This window comes from Artemia sp. Qi Xiang Cuo, chromosome 9, assembly GCF_049724085.1.
Source record: "Artemia sp. Qi Xiang Cuo chromosome 9, ASM4972408v1, whole genome shotgun sequence".
Taxonomy (NCBI): domain Eukaryota; kingdom Metazoa; phylum Arthropoda; class Branchiopoda; order Anostraca; family Artemiidae; genus Artemia; species Artemia sp. Qi Xiang Cuo.
Window position 1 is genome coordinate 38280194 of NC_142802.1, and position 17797 is coordinate 38297990.

At 34.5% G+C, this 17797-nt stretch overlaps 1 protein-coding gene across 1 annotated transcript in view; it reads right to left on the bottom strand.

Moving 5' to 3' along the window:
- Window positions 1–2250: 2250 nt before the first annotated feature.
- LOC148948629 (uncharacterized) overlaps window positions 2251–17797 on the bottom strand; it is a 242716-nt gene continuing 227169 nt past the window's right edge. Inside the window, exons 10-11 of the mRNA XM_089094981.1 lie at window positions 2810–3013; window positions 2251–2319 (exon numbers count right to left, since the gene is read on the bottom strand). Of these exons, the coding sequence (XP_088951107.1) occupies window positions 2251–2319; window positions 2810–3013 (273 nt within the window). The remainder of the gene's footprint in view (window positions 2320–2809; window positions 3014–17797) is intronic.

A 17797-nucleotide genomic window follows, 5' to 3' on the forward strand; every position in this document is an offset into this window, starting at 1 on the left:
GAACTTTTAATTTTCGTTTCAATGAGCCCTCCCGCGATTTTCTAGGACCACTGGGTTGATACGATTACCCCTGGAAAAGAACAAACAAACAAACAAAATAAACAAATAAACAAGAATCCGTGATCATTGTTTTGGTAAAAAATAGAGAATTCCACATTTTTGCAGATAGGAGCTTGAAACTTCTACAGTAGGGTTCTCTGATACGCTGAACCTGACGGTGTGATTTTCATTAAAGTTTTATGAATTTAAGGGGTGTTTCCCACTTTCTTCGAAAATAAGGCAAATTTTCTCAGGCGCCTAACTTTTGATGGGGAAGACAAAACTTGATGAAACTTATATATTTGAAATCAGCATACAAATCTGATTTTTTGATGGATTCATTGGTTTCAAAATTCAGTTTTTTAGAGTTTAGGTTACTATTGAGCTGGGTCGCACTTTACTTACAGTTCATTTCCACGAACTGTTTGATTCTTGCCTGTATAATTGTTCCTACCGAATTGTTCAAATTCGACACGACCATGAAGCGCCACAAGTGACACTTTTGGAACCAAATCAGCACAATAATTTTAAAACTTCTATCGTGAGCAAGATTGTGAGGGGTAAAAGGTCAAGGTCAAGCTCTCTGTATACTGACAACTATATACAATTTTAAGCTTCAAATTAGTTTGTGTACCCAAACTCAGGCACGTGCGCGATGGATTGGGGCAATGTCCGGGAACAAGGCTTTCAGAAGTCTCATAATTTGTGACTTTTTCCTAGCATATTAGGATAATTACACGAATCAACAAGTTTTCTTTTGGACAAATTTGGCCCATATCCCGAAAACAAAAGCTCTTGTGCACGCACCATTTTTGGATGTTTTTACAAGGATACGCTGCATTAAAGGAAGTGTTTTTTCTTAGATCCAAATATGTGAATTATGATGGGTTTTGGCACATTTTGTCTTGAAATTGTCTATATCTTCCCTCTATGCATTATAAACTCACATGTTTGGTTTGGAAAAAAATTAAACAGGTATAATGCATTAGAAAAGGTGCTCTCCTAAACCCAAGTCCGTGAATCCTCATGTGTTTTACCGTGTTTTATCTTAAAGTTACCTGTACCCTCCCTGTGCATAAATGCAACCCAGCAGCTTTTAAAAGAAACTCTAAAACAGCTGTCAATGTCACTTAAGTCAATCTAAACATTAAAACAGTGGTTTAAAATTTATTTCAGAGAGAAAAAGGGTTGTAAGAGCAGCAAAACAGGAAAATTGAATGATAACTTTAAAAAATACAGAGAATCTCATAATCATCCTAAGATTTCTCTTTTTTTTCCGGCGGATGGGTGAGGACCGCCCCCATTTTCCTAAGCCTGTTGGCTTACCCTGCCTTGATAGTATGGCAAGCGCAAACCCGACAAAGACATTTTGTCGGTGTGTGTTGTTTATATTGCAAAGCTTTATTACTGTAGAATAAATAAATAAGTGTTTTTTTTAACAAAAAATTATGACTTTATAGGGCTTTTAACATATCACCCAGCCACTTGAGGCCAAAAAAAAAACTACCCACACTCCTCCTCTTCCCTAGCTTATTCAGGATTTGAGTCTTGAAGCTCCTATTCCCTTTTGAATTTTTTTTTTTTTGACTTCTTCTCACCCCATTCAAGGATGTTCTACTTTTGTATTGCTTAAACGATCCACTAGGAGAAAACCACCAAAGACATAAAAGATTCTGCCTCTGAATCCAACACTAACAAGATGCATCCAGTCCTAAAATCAGCCCAAGAAAGTCAGAATGAACACCATTTTTTTCTCTTTTTTTTCCTTGATATTTCGTAAATGGTTGTTTTTGCGAGAGCCGAAGAATTACTATTTAATTTGTCTGAAATGCATATTGTGCAGCTTCCTCAAATTTCGAAGGGCTCAGATTTAAGAGCCGTGTTCGATCATTTTGATTACTGTAGCTTGCAGTATACTAATGTTGGTTCTAATAGCCTTCTCTTCTTTATATAGAATTAATCTTGTTTCCAAGACTTATTTTTCTGTTAGAGATTTCTAACCATTTAGAAATGGTTAGATTTCTAACCATTTAGTGCGGTTAATACGTTTGCATAAGCAGAGATAGAGTACTACAAAAAACTCTAAAAAGGATGTCAAACCGCACCATCCGGTTGCCTAAGCACAAGCACCAGATTTCAGACAAAAAACCTCACTGTTTAAGCGCTTAGAACAAAATGTCATCATTTGGCTAAGAATGGATAAAAACAGCATTAGGAGAAAACCACCAAAGACATAGAAGATTCGCTTCTAGATCCAACACTAACAAGATGTATCCAGCCCTAAAATCAATTAGGAGAAATTAACTCAAGGAGATAGTACCTCCTTCGAATATAAAAAACGGCAACCAAGTCTCCAAAACTCGACTGTTTTAGATATGTTTTGAAAGTGAGTTTGACTCTCTGCCTGAAAGTGAGCCTGAAGTGAAAGTGAGTTTGACTCTCATACCACAACCTTCGAACTTAAATAAATAAATTTAGATCACCTACTGTCATGTTTCTAAACCAAAGGACACGACTTTCCAAATTCATAACAAGCCCAGTCCGAAAGCAAAAATCCGTTTTGGGTAGGAAAACTCGTGAAAAATCCACCGTGACTTCACATTCAGGCCAATGGAGCAGAATTTATCTTCCCAGGACAAGGAAAAAGGAACATCTTTCCCCTCAGAATAAACTTAAGTACTGCACCGAAATTAATCAATTATGTAAATTAAAAATTATGAGAATGATTTCCCCTTCGATGCTCATAAAGTATACAAATCTGTTTACTTACATTTACTTGATTGCATATTTTGTTGAAAGCCCATAACCAACGCTGCCTAGCAGTCATTTTTTCAGTTACTCTGTGAATCGGCTCTGCTGTTTCCTTTAATTTTTCCTCTTTTTCTGTTTGCACTTCATCCTCAAAAGACACACTCTTTTGTTTTCCTTTTATTTCTTCACTACCATTTGGACTGGGATCTTTAACCTGGGAATTCTGAAAAGGATAAAAAATTTTAAGTTTTTTTATCAATTAAAATACCTGTAGGCTAACGAATAAAATTTTGACATTCTAAACTTAAAAATATTAGGAATCCAACTAGATGGACCCTGCTTTTGGAGTTTAGAAACACATGATGATTCTGAATCTAAATGGCCTCTAAGACCCTGATGTTAAAATCAATCATTTAGGGTGCTAGAATTTAACAAAACATTGATTATATAGGAACAGGTTTGTTTGCCAGTTTGAAGCAGATATCGAATCAAGATGGCATTAAGTCACAATGGAAAAGAAATGGCGCAGTTGTTGTTCTTTTAGTTTTGAAATTTCGTCGAGATTTTAAATAGTTACATTTGTTTGTAATTGGCTAAAATAAACATCTCTAAGTTAAGAAGGAAAATTAGTGCCAATTGTTATTTTTGAAAACAGCTACTACTTTGACTACTAGCCCTGGAAAATCCAGGACTTTCCATTCACTAAACCAATTCGCCATAAAAAGATTGAAGTTCAAAAATATTGAATTTAAGTCACATGTCTTAGCTAAATCCTCTGCAATTTAATATGTTCTAACATAATCTTTTACATACTGTAAAATAAAAGACCTCTAGCAAGAAAGGCAGGATTTCACCCATAGGGCTAAAAATTGAACTATACTCACGAAAAAACGTATATTTATAATTATAATTTGCATTCTTATTTTCAGTCGTCGCTTTCTATTACATGCTATTCTTACAAATCATAACATAAAAATTCGACCCAGTTTTGAATATTCAAGGGAATTATAACTAACATAGGCTACTAAGTTAAGTAAGATTTTTACTTTAATTCTCTTAAGAGCCCAATCCCCAAATAATTGAAATTAACTTGAAGTAATTTGAGCTTAATTCACAATACCTATAATGCTCAGAAAATTTACAAGGAACACGAAAAGTAAACAAATGATATACAAATATCCGCATTAGCGCGGGCTAGCTAGCTTCGAAAGCCGGTTGAATGACAGGTATTACTATAAGACCGTATATCATATTAAGAAAACGTTTTTTATAATAAAGTGCACAAAAAAGTCCTTAAGTAATTTACTGCGCAAAAAGTCTTAAGCACATTGGAGACAATTTTTTTGTCACCTTTGATCCCAACCACAAGTACAAAATTTTCAGTTCCCTTATCCTTCCATGGAACTTTCAACTTGCTGCCCCAAGTTGTTCCTGAAAAGCCCTCCTTGAGGGTTCCTGAGATACTCTCCTGAGTTCCTTCCCTGAATGAGATGGGAGGATTTCGTAAAGAGAAATATTTCAGGGAAATTTGATCTTCTTGAGAGGGTGTAAGTAGGAAAGCCATAATATCTTCTACGAGAACAAATGTGCTGCCATCTACAATTGAGTCTAACGCCAAGCCTACATAATTTATTCAAGGATTATTGATCGAGTCTAATGGGGTCAATGGCCCCCTTTTTCAAGGTCGATTTATTTGTTGTTTCTAGGTGTAATGACTCAGGGGTAAAGTTTGCCCATACGCAGTAAGCGGACAATGTATTGATCTAGGACTCGAGGGGGAACTGGATTTCAGAGAACTTGATCTACATAAAAGAAAGGAACAGGATTTTTGAGAACTTGATTGCATAATCGAGGGAAAGTAGATTTCTGGGAAATTGATTGCATTATCGGTGGGGAATGTATTGATTCTAACGGGAAAAGGATCACGTGTCTCTTTCTAAGCCAATCAGGGATTCGGAATTATTAGCGGGACAGGATTGCAGAGAATATAAGGAAAGGATTTTTGCTATAGTTTTTATTAGTGTGTGAATAGAATTCAAAGGAGTGAGAACAGTTTGACTTTACTCATTAGGATATATTTGTAATAATGATGAGTGGAATGTTTACAGTATTAGAAGTTGATAGTGGATTTGGTAGCAATAATACAAGAGCCCCAAACATTGCGGTGGAAATCACAAGAGGATCACGGCTTTGTCTGGAATGGGATGAAGTATATGCAAGATATGTGATATCCTAGAGCAAATTTAAAATGGAGGATAAATTATGGTTCGCTGCAAAAGTTGATATAGCACATGTGAATAGACTTCAATGTGCTTTAAGTGCATTAGTGAAGCATATCGAAGACAATAAGCTGTATCGCTAATTGTACATGTCTTAGTATTATTGTTGTAATTATCTAATAAAATTGTTTCGAAATCGAAAATGTTCCCTTTCTTTTTTTTAGAATGTTATGCTAACGAATCATGATCAGTCTAGAGTCAGCAGTCAGAGTGATTGGATTGAAAAATTAATAAGTTTGAGAAAGAGAAAATTAGATCGAATCTGGTGATTATGGAAAAACATTTGATTTTGGATGATAATTTTCTCGATTTATCCCTTCAGCGCAGGATATTCTCTCGTAGAACACTAGTCAATATAGTGAGAACTGATTCTCCCCCATTGGACTATTGTATGAAACTTTTACGATGTGACTCGAATGCTTATATTTAATTTATTCATTTATTAATTGGAACAAAGCACAAATATATCGTGGATATACTTTTGAAAACATTGCCATAGGTTCAATGTAGATGGCTCCGCCTTGGAAAGAGGTGACGTCACAGAGTTACTCCTCTCCCATTCCTCCCTCTGAATTTATCGAACGAGGATGATCAGTTTCGTTTTAGCTGTGAGAGAGTTGACATCGGAAACCAAAAATGTTCTATACATGTCCACTATGCATGTACACTTTTGGCAGTTGGACATCCTTTGAGAATTGTACAATTATTGGTGACTATAGTGAAAAGTGCCAATTATGTAATCCTTGTCAATCACATAGAGGCTATGCAGTACAAATTAAAGGATGTAATCCATGTCTTGAAGAGATTTGTGACTCTCACCCTAGAGGACATCTGTGCTCCAATTGTCACTATGACAAATGTGATCAGTGGGAGAATACTTACTCCGCTATGATTGGAAAGAATCCCAAACGTGATTTTAGTTTATTTCTACGAGATTGGTATCGTCGTGGATTTAAATTATTCTGGGTGGAAGAATCAGGTCTACGATTCAACTGTTGAGGTAACAAGACAATTTGGTTTCTACGTCATCGTTGTGACGGCACTGCCTATTATGACTATAAACCTAGTGATTTTTATTTGGCAGTTACCGAATGTGATTCACCATTTAAAAAACACTGTATTTGATATTGCTTCAAATAGACAGATTGAAACTCGTGAATTTCATAATATGAATGCAAATAGTATCATTGACTATACGAAGAGTTATGACAAGAGTGAAGTTACATTATACTGTGACCCTGACTTTGCAGTCAATCAAGATCATTATACAGTGAATCCAAATGATTTACCAACATTAGTAGTTCATGACAGTTGCCTATACACCGAAGAAGAAATCTATAGTGAAGATTTAAAGATATTGTTGTATATATACATTTTCATTTTATTAATAAACAAATTCACATACATTTTTTAAGCACTTTACTCGTAGGGGACCGAAATTTATATTATACAGGTCAGGGAGGATATTTTCCACCATAAAGTCGTTCAGACGTGGATTGTCTACATAAATGTTGAGAAACTGCTTTTAAGTATAGCCGCGACATCGGAACACAAAATATAGCAGTGCATGGAAGCCACAGCTTTTAGTCGTCAGATCCTGCACTCTCTTCCGATTTTGAATAATATTTTTCCCACTGCTCTCAATATAGTTGCTGATGTGGGGTGTGTAGAATGTATAGGGTAGACCAAGAGGATCAAAAAATTCGATCGTCTTCATTGTTTGAAAGATGCACAACCAATGACCGTGTGCACAGTCATAAATGGGCATAGAATACTGACGGGGCACCACTGCTGCCATCTACAATTGAGTCTAACGCTGACAGGTTATAATTTATTCAAAGATTATTGATCGAGTCTAATGGGGTAAATGCCCCCTTTTTCAAGGTCAATCTATTTGTTGTTTTTAGGCGTAATGACTCCGGGGCGAAGTTTGCACATGCGCACTAAGAGGACAATGTATTGATCGACTCAAGGGGAAGTGGATTTCCGAGAAATTGATTTGCATAATCAAGGGGAATTATTGATCCACAAAAGGGGAATTGATTTGTTGTTTCTAAGGGGAATTATTGATCCATGAAAGGGGAATTTATTTAATGTTTCTAAGGGGAATTATTGATCCACAAACGGAATTAGAAATGACATCACTTGTTTCCTAGGAATTATACGGAACTCTAAAGAGATAGAAATTATATTTTTAAATATGGCTTCTCTGGTCTTTAGACTTAGTGATAAATTCTTTAATATTCTATCGAAGCCATCGGAATTAAGAAATAACATCACTTTTTTCCTAGGAATTTTACGGGACTCTAAAGAGATAGAAATTCTATTTTTAAATATGGCTTCTCTGATCTTTAGTGACAGAGATAAATTGATATTCTATTTTTAAATATGGCTTCTCTGATCTTTAAGTCAGAGAGATAAATTGATATTCTATCAAAACCTTCATAGTTTAGCTACGAACACCTTCGAGATCAACATATTTTTAGCGGGAAAGGGTTTCCTAGGAATTTCAAATGTGACAGCGAAGGGATGCCGAAACAAAGGAACACGCCGAAATTACTTTTAGGGGATTATTTGGGCGAAACAGCTTGAGACATTTTAGAAGATTATTTGGGCAAAACAGTTTGATACATTTTAGAAGATGATTTGGGGTGAAACTCTTTGGCCTTTATAATACACAAGTTCCATTTGAACAGTGTTGTGAGGTCCCCTACCCCAATCTCAAAGGCCCACACCCCCCGGCCCCCAAAGGGCCCCGTCCCCGCAGTCCCCCAAAGGGCCTAAATAAATAGAAACATTTCTACATGTTTAAGTAAGGTTAGGTTAGATTAGGTATAAATAAATAGAAACATTTCTCCATGTTTAAATTAGGTTAGGTTAGGTTAGCTTATCATGAGTGGTCATGATAAGCTAACCTAACCTAACCTAACTAAAACGAGGAGAAATGTTTCTATTTATTTATTAATATTTATTTATACCTAACCTAACTTAAACATGTAGAAATGTTTCTATTTATTTATTAATATTTATTTATACTTTACCTAACCTACTTCTGCCAGAAAAGTTGTTATCACAAAAAAAATTGTTACTTCTAAGAAAAAAATTGGTATCTTTGTTAGAAAACTTGCTAATTTGAACAAGAAGATTTTTACCATTGAGGAAAAGTATTATTTCATTGAGAAATTGGAATGTAGTCAGTTAAAGTCTGTTAGTTTTAACACGAAATATTGTTAGTTTGATTATAAGGTTTGTTAGTGTTAAACAGAACACCGTTCTAATTCTGAGAGAAAAGCGGTTATCACAATCAAAAATTTTTTACCTCTAAGAAAAAATGGTATCTTTGTTAGAAAACTTTCTATTTAAAACTTAAAAAGTGTTATCACCGAAGAAAATATTATTTCTTATAGAAATTTTTGTTTGTGAACTAAAATTTTGTTAGTTTTATTAAAAAATGTTCTTAATTTAATGAGAAGGTTTTTTATTGTTAAGTAGAACGTGCTTTCTTCTGACAATAAAGTTGTTCTCACAGACAAAAAATATTCCTTCTATGAAAAAAATTGGTATCTTTGACAGAAAACTTGCAAGCTCAAACAGAAAACTTTTTATCATAACGAAAAAAATTGTTACTTCTAAGAATAAAAGTATCTTTGACAGAAAAATTTGTTAGTGTTAAACAAAACTTGCTAGTTCGAACTGAAAATGTGTTATCACTGATGAAAAATATTATTTCTAAGAGAAAATTGTGTGTGTTCAGTAAAAAATTTTGGTTTTAAGGTAAAATATTGTTACTTTGATGAGAAGATTTGTTAGTGTTAAGCAAAACTTGCTACTTCTCCCAGAAAGGTTGTTATAACAATCAAAAATTGTTACTTCTAAGAAAAAATTTGGTATCTTTGGTAGAAAACTTGCTATGTTGAACAGAAAAAGTGTTATTACCTATGAAAAATATTATTTCTAAGAGAAATTTGTGTGTGTTCAGTAAAAGTGTGTTAGTTTTAAGATAAAAAAATTGGTACTTTGATGAGAAAGTTTGTTAGTGTTAAGCAGAACTTGATGCTTCTGACCGAAAAGTTGTTATCATAACGAAAAAATTGTTACTCTAAGAAAAAATTTGGTATCTTTGGTAGAAAACTTGCTAGTTTGAACAGAAAAATTGTTATCACTGATGAAAATATTAATTCTAATAGATTTCTGGGTGTTTTCTGTAAAAGTATGTTAGTTTTAACATTCATTGATGTTACTTTGATGAGAAGGTTTGATAGTGTTAAGCCGAACTTGATACTTTTGACCTAAAAGTTGTTATCATAATCAAAAATTGTTACTTCTAACAAAATATTCGGTATCTTTGGTAGAAAACTTGCTAGTTCGAACAGAAAAAGTGTTATCACTGATGAAAAATATTATTTCTGAGAGGAATTTGTGGGTGTTCAGTGAAAGTATGTTAGTTTTAAGGTAAAATGTTGTTACTTTGATGAGAAGGTTTGTTAGTGTTAAGCAGAACTTGCTACGTCTGACAGAAAAGTTGTTATCACAAACAAAAAAATGTTACTTCTAAGAAAAAATTTGGTATCTTTGGTAGAAAACTTGCTAGTTCGAACTGAGAATGTGTTTTCACTGATGAAAAATATTATTTCTAAGAGAAAATTGTGTGTGTTCAGGAAAATTAGGTTAGTTTTAAGATAAAATATTTTTACTTTGATGAGAGGGTTTGTTAGTGTTAAGCAGAACTTGCCACTTCTAACAGAAAAGTTGTTATCATAAACAAAAATTGTTACTTCTAAGAAAAAATATGGTTACTTTGGTAGAAAACTTGCTAGTTCGAACTGAAAATGTGTTATAGCTGATGAAAAATATTATTTCTAAGAGAAAAATATGTCTCTTCATTAAAAGAATGTTAGTTTTAAGATAAAATGTTGTTACTTTGATGCCCACATTTCAAATACACGTGATTTTATTAAAAATGTTTGATTTTTTAATAAAGTTTGTTTTTAGTTTTCGGAAATAAGAACGTTCATGTTTAAAATACATGTGATTTTATTAATAATATTTGAAAAGCCATAAAGTAAAGTTGTGGGTGAAAAGAATGAGTACTTCAAGTTGTAAAATTGGTTTAGGGGGACATTAAGAAAAGAACTTGTTCTGAAAAGATATAAAAAAGCTTTTGAAAGTATTGCTTGGTGTTGGGGTATTCAAAAAGCCATTAAAGTAGAGTTGTGGGTGAAAAGAATGAGTTTAGGGGGACATTAAGAAAAGAAATTGTTCTGAAAAGATATTAAAAAGCCTTTTGAAAGTATTGCTTGGTGTTGGGGTATTCAAAAAGCCATTAAAGTAGAGTTATGGGTGAAAACAATGAGTTTAGGGGGGATATTAAGAAAAGAACTTGTTCTGAAAACATATAAAAAAGCCGTCTGAAAGTATTGCTTGGTGTTGGGGTATTCAAAAAGCCATAAAGTAGAGTTGTGTGTGAGAAGAATGAGTACTTCAAGTTGTAAAATTGGTTTAGGGGGACATTAAGAAAAGAACTTGTTCTGAAAAGATATAAAAAGCCTTTGAAAGTATTGCTTGGTGTTGGAGTGTTTAAAAAGTCGCAAAGTAAAGTTGTGGGTGAAAAAGATGAGTACTTTAACTTGTAAAATTGGTTTAGGAAGGATATTACGTAAAGGACTTGTTCTCAAAATATATAATAAAGCTCTTTGAAATGTATTGCTTGATGTTGGGGTGTGCAAAAAAGTCGTAAAGTAAAGTTGGGGTGAGAAGGATGAGTACTTCAACATGTAAAATGGGTTTAAGAAGAACATTAAGAAAGGAGCTTGTTCCGAAAAGATATAAAAAAGCCTTTTGAAAAGTATTGCTTGGTGCTGGGGTATTTAAAAAGTCGTACAGTAAAGTTGTGTGTGAAAAGGATGAGTACTTCAAGTTGTAAAATTGGCTTAGGAAGGACATTACGCAAAGAACTTGTTCTGAAATTTCTTTTGAAAAGTATTGCTTGGTGATGGGGTATTCAAAAAACCATAATGTAGAGTTGTGGGTGAAAAGGATGAGTACTTCAAGTTGTAAAATTGGTTTATGGGGGACATTAAGAAAGGAACTTGTTCTGAAAAGATATAATAAAGTCTTTTGAAAAGTATTGCTTGGTGTTGGGGTATTCAAAAACCCATAAAGTAGAGTTGTGGCTGAAAGGAATGAGTACTTCAAGTTGTGAAATTGGTTTAGGAGGAAGATTAAGAAAAGAACTTGCTCTGAAAAGATATAATAAAGCTTTTGAAAAGTATTGCTTGGTGTTGGGGTATTCAAAAAGACATAATGTAGAGTCGTGGGTGAAAAGGATGAGTACTTCAACTTGTAAAATAGGTTTAGGAGGGATATTAAGAAAGGAACTTGTTCTGAAAAATATATTCGGTGGGGAGCCAAAAAGTTGAGGGTGAGGGGGGCCCTTCTGTGTCTCAAGTGCGCAAAAAAAGTATTAAGAAATAGGTTGGGGGGTCCGATGGACCCGAGGGGGCCCCGGTTGGGGGGGGGCGGGGGCGGGGCTCCTTTGGGAGGCTCGGGGGGTCCTTTGGGGGTCCGGGGGGATGGGACCCTTTGGGGCCTGGGGGGTGTGAACCTTTGAGATTGGGGTAGGGGACCTCCCAACACTGTTCAAATAGAACTTGTGTATTATAACGACCACAGAGTGTCACACCAAATCATCTTCTAAAATGTCTCAAATTGTTTCGCCCAAATCATCTTCTAAAATGTCTCAAACGGTTTCGCCCAAATAATCCCCTAAATGTAATTTCTGTGTGTTCCTTTGTTTCGGCATCCCTGCGCTGTCACATTTGAAATTCCTAGGAAACCCTTTCCCGCCTAAAATATATTCATCTCGAAGGTGTTCATAGCTACACTATTATGGTTTCGATAGAATATCAATTTATCTCTCTGACTTAAAGATCAGAGAAGCCATATTTAAAAATAGAATATCAATTTATCTCTGTCACTAAAGATCAGAGAAGCCATATTTAAAAATAGAATTTCTATCTCTTTAGAGTCCCGTATAATTCCTAGGAAACAAGTGATGTTATTTCTAATTCCGATGGCTTCGATAGAATATTATGTGGTAAAGCTTTCTAATTTAGTTAATTATTAATTTAGTAAAAATATATATGACGCAAATATAAAGTTTTGAAATACCACTTTTTTATTAAGATAAGGAACATATCCTGCTAAATTCTGTTTAACGGGAAATTGAGAAATTACCACTTCCTAGCGAATACGTGGGAAGGTGGGGTTGATAAAAATGTATAAAAGATACATTTTATCGGAAGAAAAAATCTCTTACTAACTCTATGCCGGACTGACCTCTGGTCCGTTGTTTTTAGAAATACCTTGGAACTTTTTTTTATCATTGTAAGTGTCTAAATATCTATTTATATATTATTGTTGTTTTGAGACTTGTTGTCTACAGGGGACAGCCAGTCCCAGTAGACAGAATATATCCGATTATATTATATGTTAAATGAATAAAAGTATTGTATTTTAGACAACCTATCTACAATCTACCTTTAGCCCTCAAACATACCCAGTCGGCACGCCTCATTAATTCGGTTACAGCATAAGGCACGCTACCAAAGTTTAATTACCTTAGGGCCAGAGTTTATCTCCCCTATAAAGGGAGAATAAAGGCATCTACAACTACAACCCCCAATTACCATAGAATAACAATTCACAGCAACTGGTGGCAGCGGGAAAAACTGGGTCGAGAAGACTAGATAAAAATAGTAGATTAAAATAAAATGGCTTTACCAGAGGAAAAAATGACTTCCCTATCAACAGTACTTGAAATTGCAAAAATTATACCAGAATACAAGGGGAATTCAGATGTAGATGACTTTATCGAAAAATTAAAAATTTTCGACGAACTAACTGAATCGTTTGAAGACAAGGTCAAAGAGCAATGCGTTGCAGCCAGATTAAAGGGAAGCGCCCTTAAACATTTTGAGGCCATTAAGGAAAAGAGCCCAAGGACATCAGTACTCTAATTGAATCTTTTAAAACAAGATTCATTGAGACAAGCATCTCCGAGAGGCTAAGAACAGAGGTAGTCACATTCGATACCTCAACTGGTATCAGGGAATATGCAGACAAAATTTGTAGATCCGTGTGTTTACAATTAGAGAAAGGTGGAAATGACGAGACAGTACATAATGTGCAACTACTTAATTTTAGCCAAGGGTTGCCGAAAAAGTTATTAGGACCAATATTATCGAGAAAACCTAAAAATTTAGAGCAGGCTATAATACTAGTCGAAACAGAGGTAAAAATTGACGAGGCTATGAAAAAGTTTGACCAGATGTCAATAAATAACACAGGAGCCCAAGAAATAAAATATGAAAGGGGACAGAAAAGGGTGAACTTTGAGGAGCCGAATCGTGAACCAAAAAGGCGCGACGGAGGCCGAGGGTCGCCGTCTAAGAAGATAGCTGACAGATTCCACGACCTTGAGAGATTAGCAGCTAATAACTATAGAAAATATGGGCACCCTCCCCCACCAAAGACAGATAGTTGGGGAACCAACAAGGACAGATCCAAAATATTTAAAAATAACCAGGAAACAAACAAACAATTTAAGAGAAAATTTTATTGCTATTATTGTAGCAAACAAAACCAGTATGCAACGGATTGCTGGCATAGAATACGCAAAGAAGGCCAGACGTACAAGACAAGACACCAATTCAGAACGCAGGGGGACAGAAATTTAGGAAGAGAGGGAACAAATAATACTTGGCAAACACCTAATAATATTCCTGAATTTAGGCCTTGAAGGCAAACAGTTAACAATACCCAGGGGGAAAATAGCAGCGCTGAAGAAAACTGGGATAATCCAAGAAATTTTTGGCCAAACAGTGGGAATTTAAACGGAGAAACCAGCCTGTAAGGGTCTACAGAGCTGTTTCCTTACAAAGACCCCTATATAGTTTAGAATGTTGTGATACAAATGCAAATAATAATAATCTACCAATTCTGCGTTGTTTTAAAATTGAGTGTTTTCAAAATTTACCATGTTTACTTGATGCAGGCACATCTAAATCATTAATTCGAGGAGAAGTTTTTAATAAGTTTCCTCCTAGTGTCAAAAATCGAGTAAGCAGATGCCAAAATACCCTAAAATCAGTGACAGGGCACAAGCTGACAATTTTGGGACAATGTCCGCTAAAATTTAGTGCAGGGGATAAGGAAATAACATTAATAATATGCAAGCAGCTACCATTTCCTTGAATTCTAGGAGTAGATGCCATCAGAAAATATGGGATTGTATGGGAGCCCATATCCAATAAAGTCAAAATAAACCAGGCAAATGAAAGTAATGGGCAAATTTGCGTAAAAACAAATAAAGAAATTGAATATTCAAATTATAACCTAAAAAAAATAGAAAAATCACAATAGGCTAGGGAACGACAGCTTAAGTTCTAGTTACATTATATGAAAAAGAGGGAAAGATTAAAAAAATTGAGGCCGTGATGAGGGGTTACACCATAAGGGAATACCCAATGATTTTCGTGGAAAATCAAGTTATAAAAATTGAAAAGGGTATAACATACTTGAAACTATCAAATCTAAGTAATGATAAAATAAAACTGAACCAGGTAGAATTGGATCAGTAGAAATGATTTCAAATTCACAAATATAATCTCTAAACAGTCCAGAATTAAGCGTAAACTTCATTTCTAGCCACAAACATTTATCCCCATTAAAACCGCAACCACAAAAAAAATAAGCAATGATAGAAAAGGATTTATGTTAACGATTTGATTTAAAACATTTACTGAAAAACGTAAGAACTAGGGTGTACAATAATCTTTGTGATTTTAAATGTACCTTTGCAAGACATAAAGCGAAGTACGGATTAACTCACTTTATAACGCATAAGATATCAACAGAGGGCCCTCCAATTAAAAAATCACCGTATAAAACACATTATCATTTAAAACCATGGCTAGATAGCCAAATAAAAGAAATGGAAGATCAGGGTATAATTAAAGAAAGCAGTAGTGATTGGTGCTTTCCATTAGTAATAGTCAGAAAAAAAGATAACACCTGGAGATTATGTATAGACTTTAGATCACTAAACGCCGTCACGGTTAAAGGCGTAATGAAGCTACCAAGAATTGATTCGATTTTAAATTCCTTAGGGGGTTCAAAATATTGAACTAGTTTTGATTTAATAGCAGGATATTGGGAAATCGCTTTAGCTGCCAAAGCTAAACACCAGGTTACCGTAATCTAAGACGAAGGGAGACCTTTCATGTTTGAATATATATCATTTGGCTTATCAGTTAGTTCAAATTGTTTTAGTCGTCTAATGAATTTGGTGCTAAAAGACAACGAACCAGGAAGAAAAAAAGATACCTTGGCTTATTTAAATGATGTAATTTTGTTTAATGAAAACTTGGAAGACCATTTTGTAGGACTTGTAAAAATAATGGAAAAGTTTGAAAAATCAGGGTTAAAATTAAAACCAGAAACGTTAAAAATAGTGTTACCAAAACTAGTTTTTCTTGGACACCTGATAAACCAAGGTACTATTTCACCAAATCCATAAAAATTTACTGACATAGAAAATTTACAGCCTCCTAAAGATCAAAAAAGCTGCAGATCAGTTTGTGGGTTATTAAGCTATTTCAGACGATATATTAAAAATTATGCCACAAGAGCACAACCTTTGACGAACCTTTTAAAGAAATCAGTTCAATTCGAGTTTTCAAAAGACGCAAAACGAGTACTAAATGACATAAAAAGACAATTATTACTTGCACCAATACTAAAACTGCCAGATTTGTCACAAGACTTCTGTTTGCAAACAGATGCTTCGGGTTACGGTATCGGGGCTATATTATTAAACATTAATGCTGAAGGAGTAGAATCAATAGTTCGTAGGTCACGCCAGTAGGCGTACGCCAGTACGCCAGTAGGTCACTGACGGAAGCATAAAAAAATACTCGACAGTTGAAAGGGAGAGTTTAGCAGTTATAGTATTTACAGAATATTTTTGACAATTTTTACTTGGAAAATATATTATATTTCGAGTAGACCAAAAATCCTTAGTTTGGCTAGATACGATGCAAAATACTTCTGTCCGGCTGACACGGTGGATACTACGTCTGCAAGCATATTCATATACTGCAATATATATAAAGGGCCGTACAAATATTTTACCAGACTATTTATCATGAAATCCAGATAAGAAGGAAAATTCGATAGCAAGTATCTACAACGTACTGGATGGGGTAGAAATACTGTGTAATGAAAATATTTCAAAGCATCAAAATAAAGCCAATTTTTTTCTAGCAATGAAATCTTTTCTATCAAAATGAATAGAATCGCCAGAGTAATATTAACATTTTTTAAAGGACTTAGGTAATATGGCTCTAGACGCAAGTATAAGCCTTCAAGTAAGATATAATGGGCCATCACAAGAATATAGAAAAAATGAGTTAAAAATTATTCCGATGATCCCAATATCTCTGGAAGGAGAAGTTTTACAGATGGCACATGCAACGATTGGCTGTCAAATGGGAGAAGAAAAACTATAGGGAGACTGAAAGGGAATTTTCGTTTTCGAAAAATGTACTCAAAAGTGTAGGCTTCAATACAACGCTACCAAGATGACGTTAAACAAAATTCGCCATCAGAGACCTCTAAGGCTGTATTTATGCAATATCCCACCCCGCAAGGGGTAAAAGGTATAGCTTCAATAAGCGATCGGAGAATCAGGGGACATTAACAAGTTTCCAGGAAAGGAAACAAGTGTGTAATAGCCATAGTAGACCATTTTAATTCATATTTATACGCTTTTCCAATTAAAGATGAAAAGAAAAAAACCATTGGGAAAGTTTTGGTCAATCGCCTATTTTTGGAACACAGGGTTTTTTCTAGAGTTTTATGTAGCGACAATGGGCCATGCTTTAGAGCCAAATTATTAGACCAAATTACAGAATATCTGGGGGTAGACGATGGTTTACCTCGTCTTACCTTGCACAAGCTAATGGGAAGGTTGAACGTAAGCATAAGGAATTAGCTTACATGCTGGGAATACATGCAAGAGAGGAAGATGAAAATTGGGACGAATATTTACCATTTGTAGTCTTTGCAATAAATACGGCTTTTTCACGTACCTTAAAAAAAACGCCATTTTTTTTGCAACACATAAGAGATCCCAGAATTTGTTTAAATAAAGTAGAAAATGACAGAATATATTACTACTTAGACCAATATAAGCAAGAGATGGCAATGCAAATGAAAAAAGCTATGGAACAAGTTAAAGACAATCTGGAATATGCGAAAACAGAAATAAAATAAAAATAAGACAGAACAAGCAAATATAAATTGAGTTACTGCCTAGGAGATTTGGTTAATGTTTACAATACAAATCTGGAAGGAACAAAAAAGTTAAAACCGAAATGGGACGGACCTTATAGGATTATAAAAATTTTATCAAACAACTTAAAATATGTTCTAAAACATCAGCAGCAGGAAAAGGAAGAAACAGTGCACCACAAGAGAATGAAACAGGGATATTTTTCAAAATCATGGAAAACAGAGCCTATACTTTCAGAAGAAGAAATAGAAGACACGATCTCACCAGTATATATCAGAAGACCATATGAATTTTATGACCTTTTTAACGACCACAACAGTTGGGAGAAATATTAGGAATATTTAGCCCAGTCTTGGCTACAAACTTTCCACAA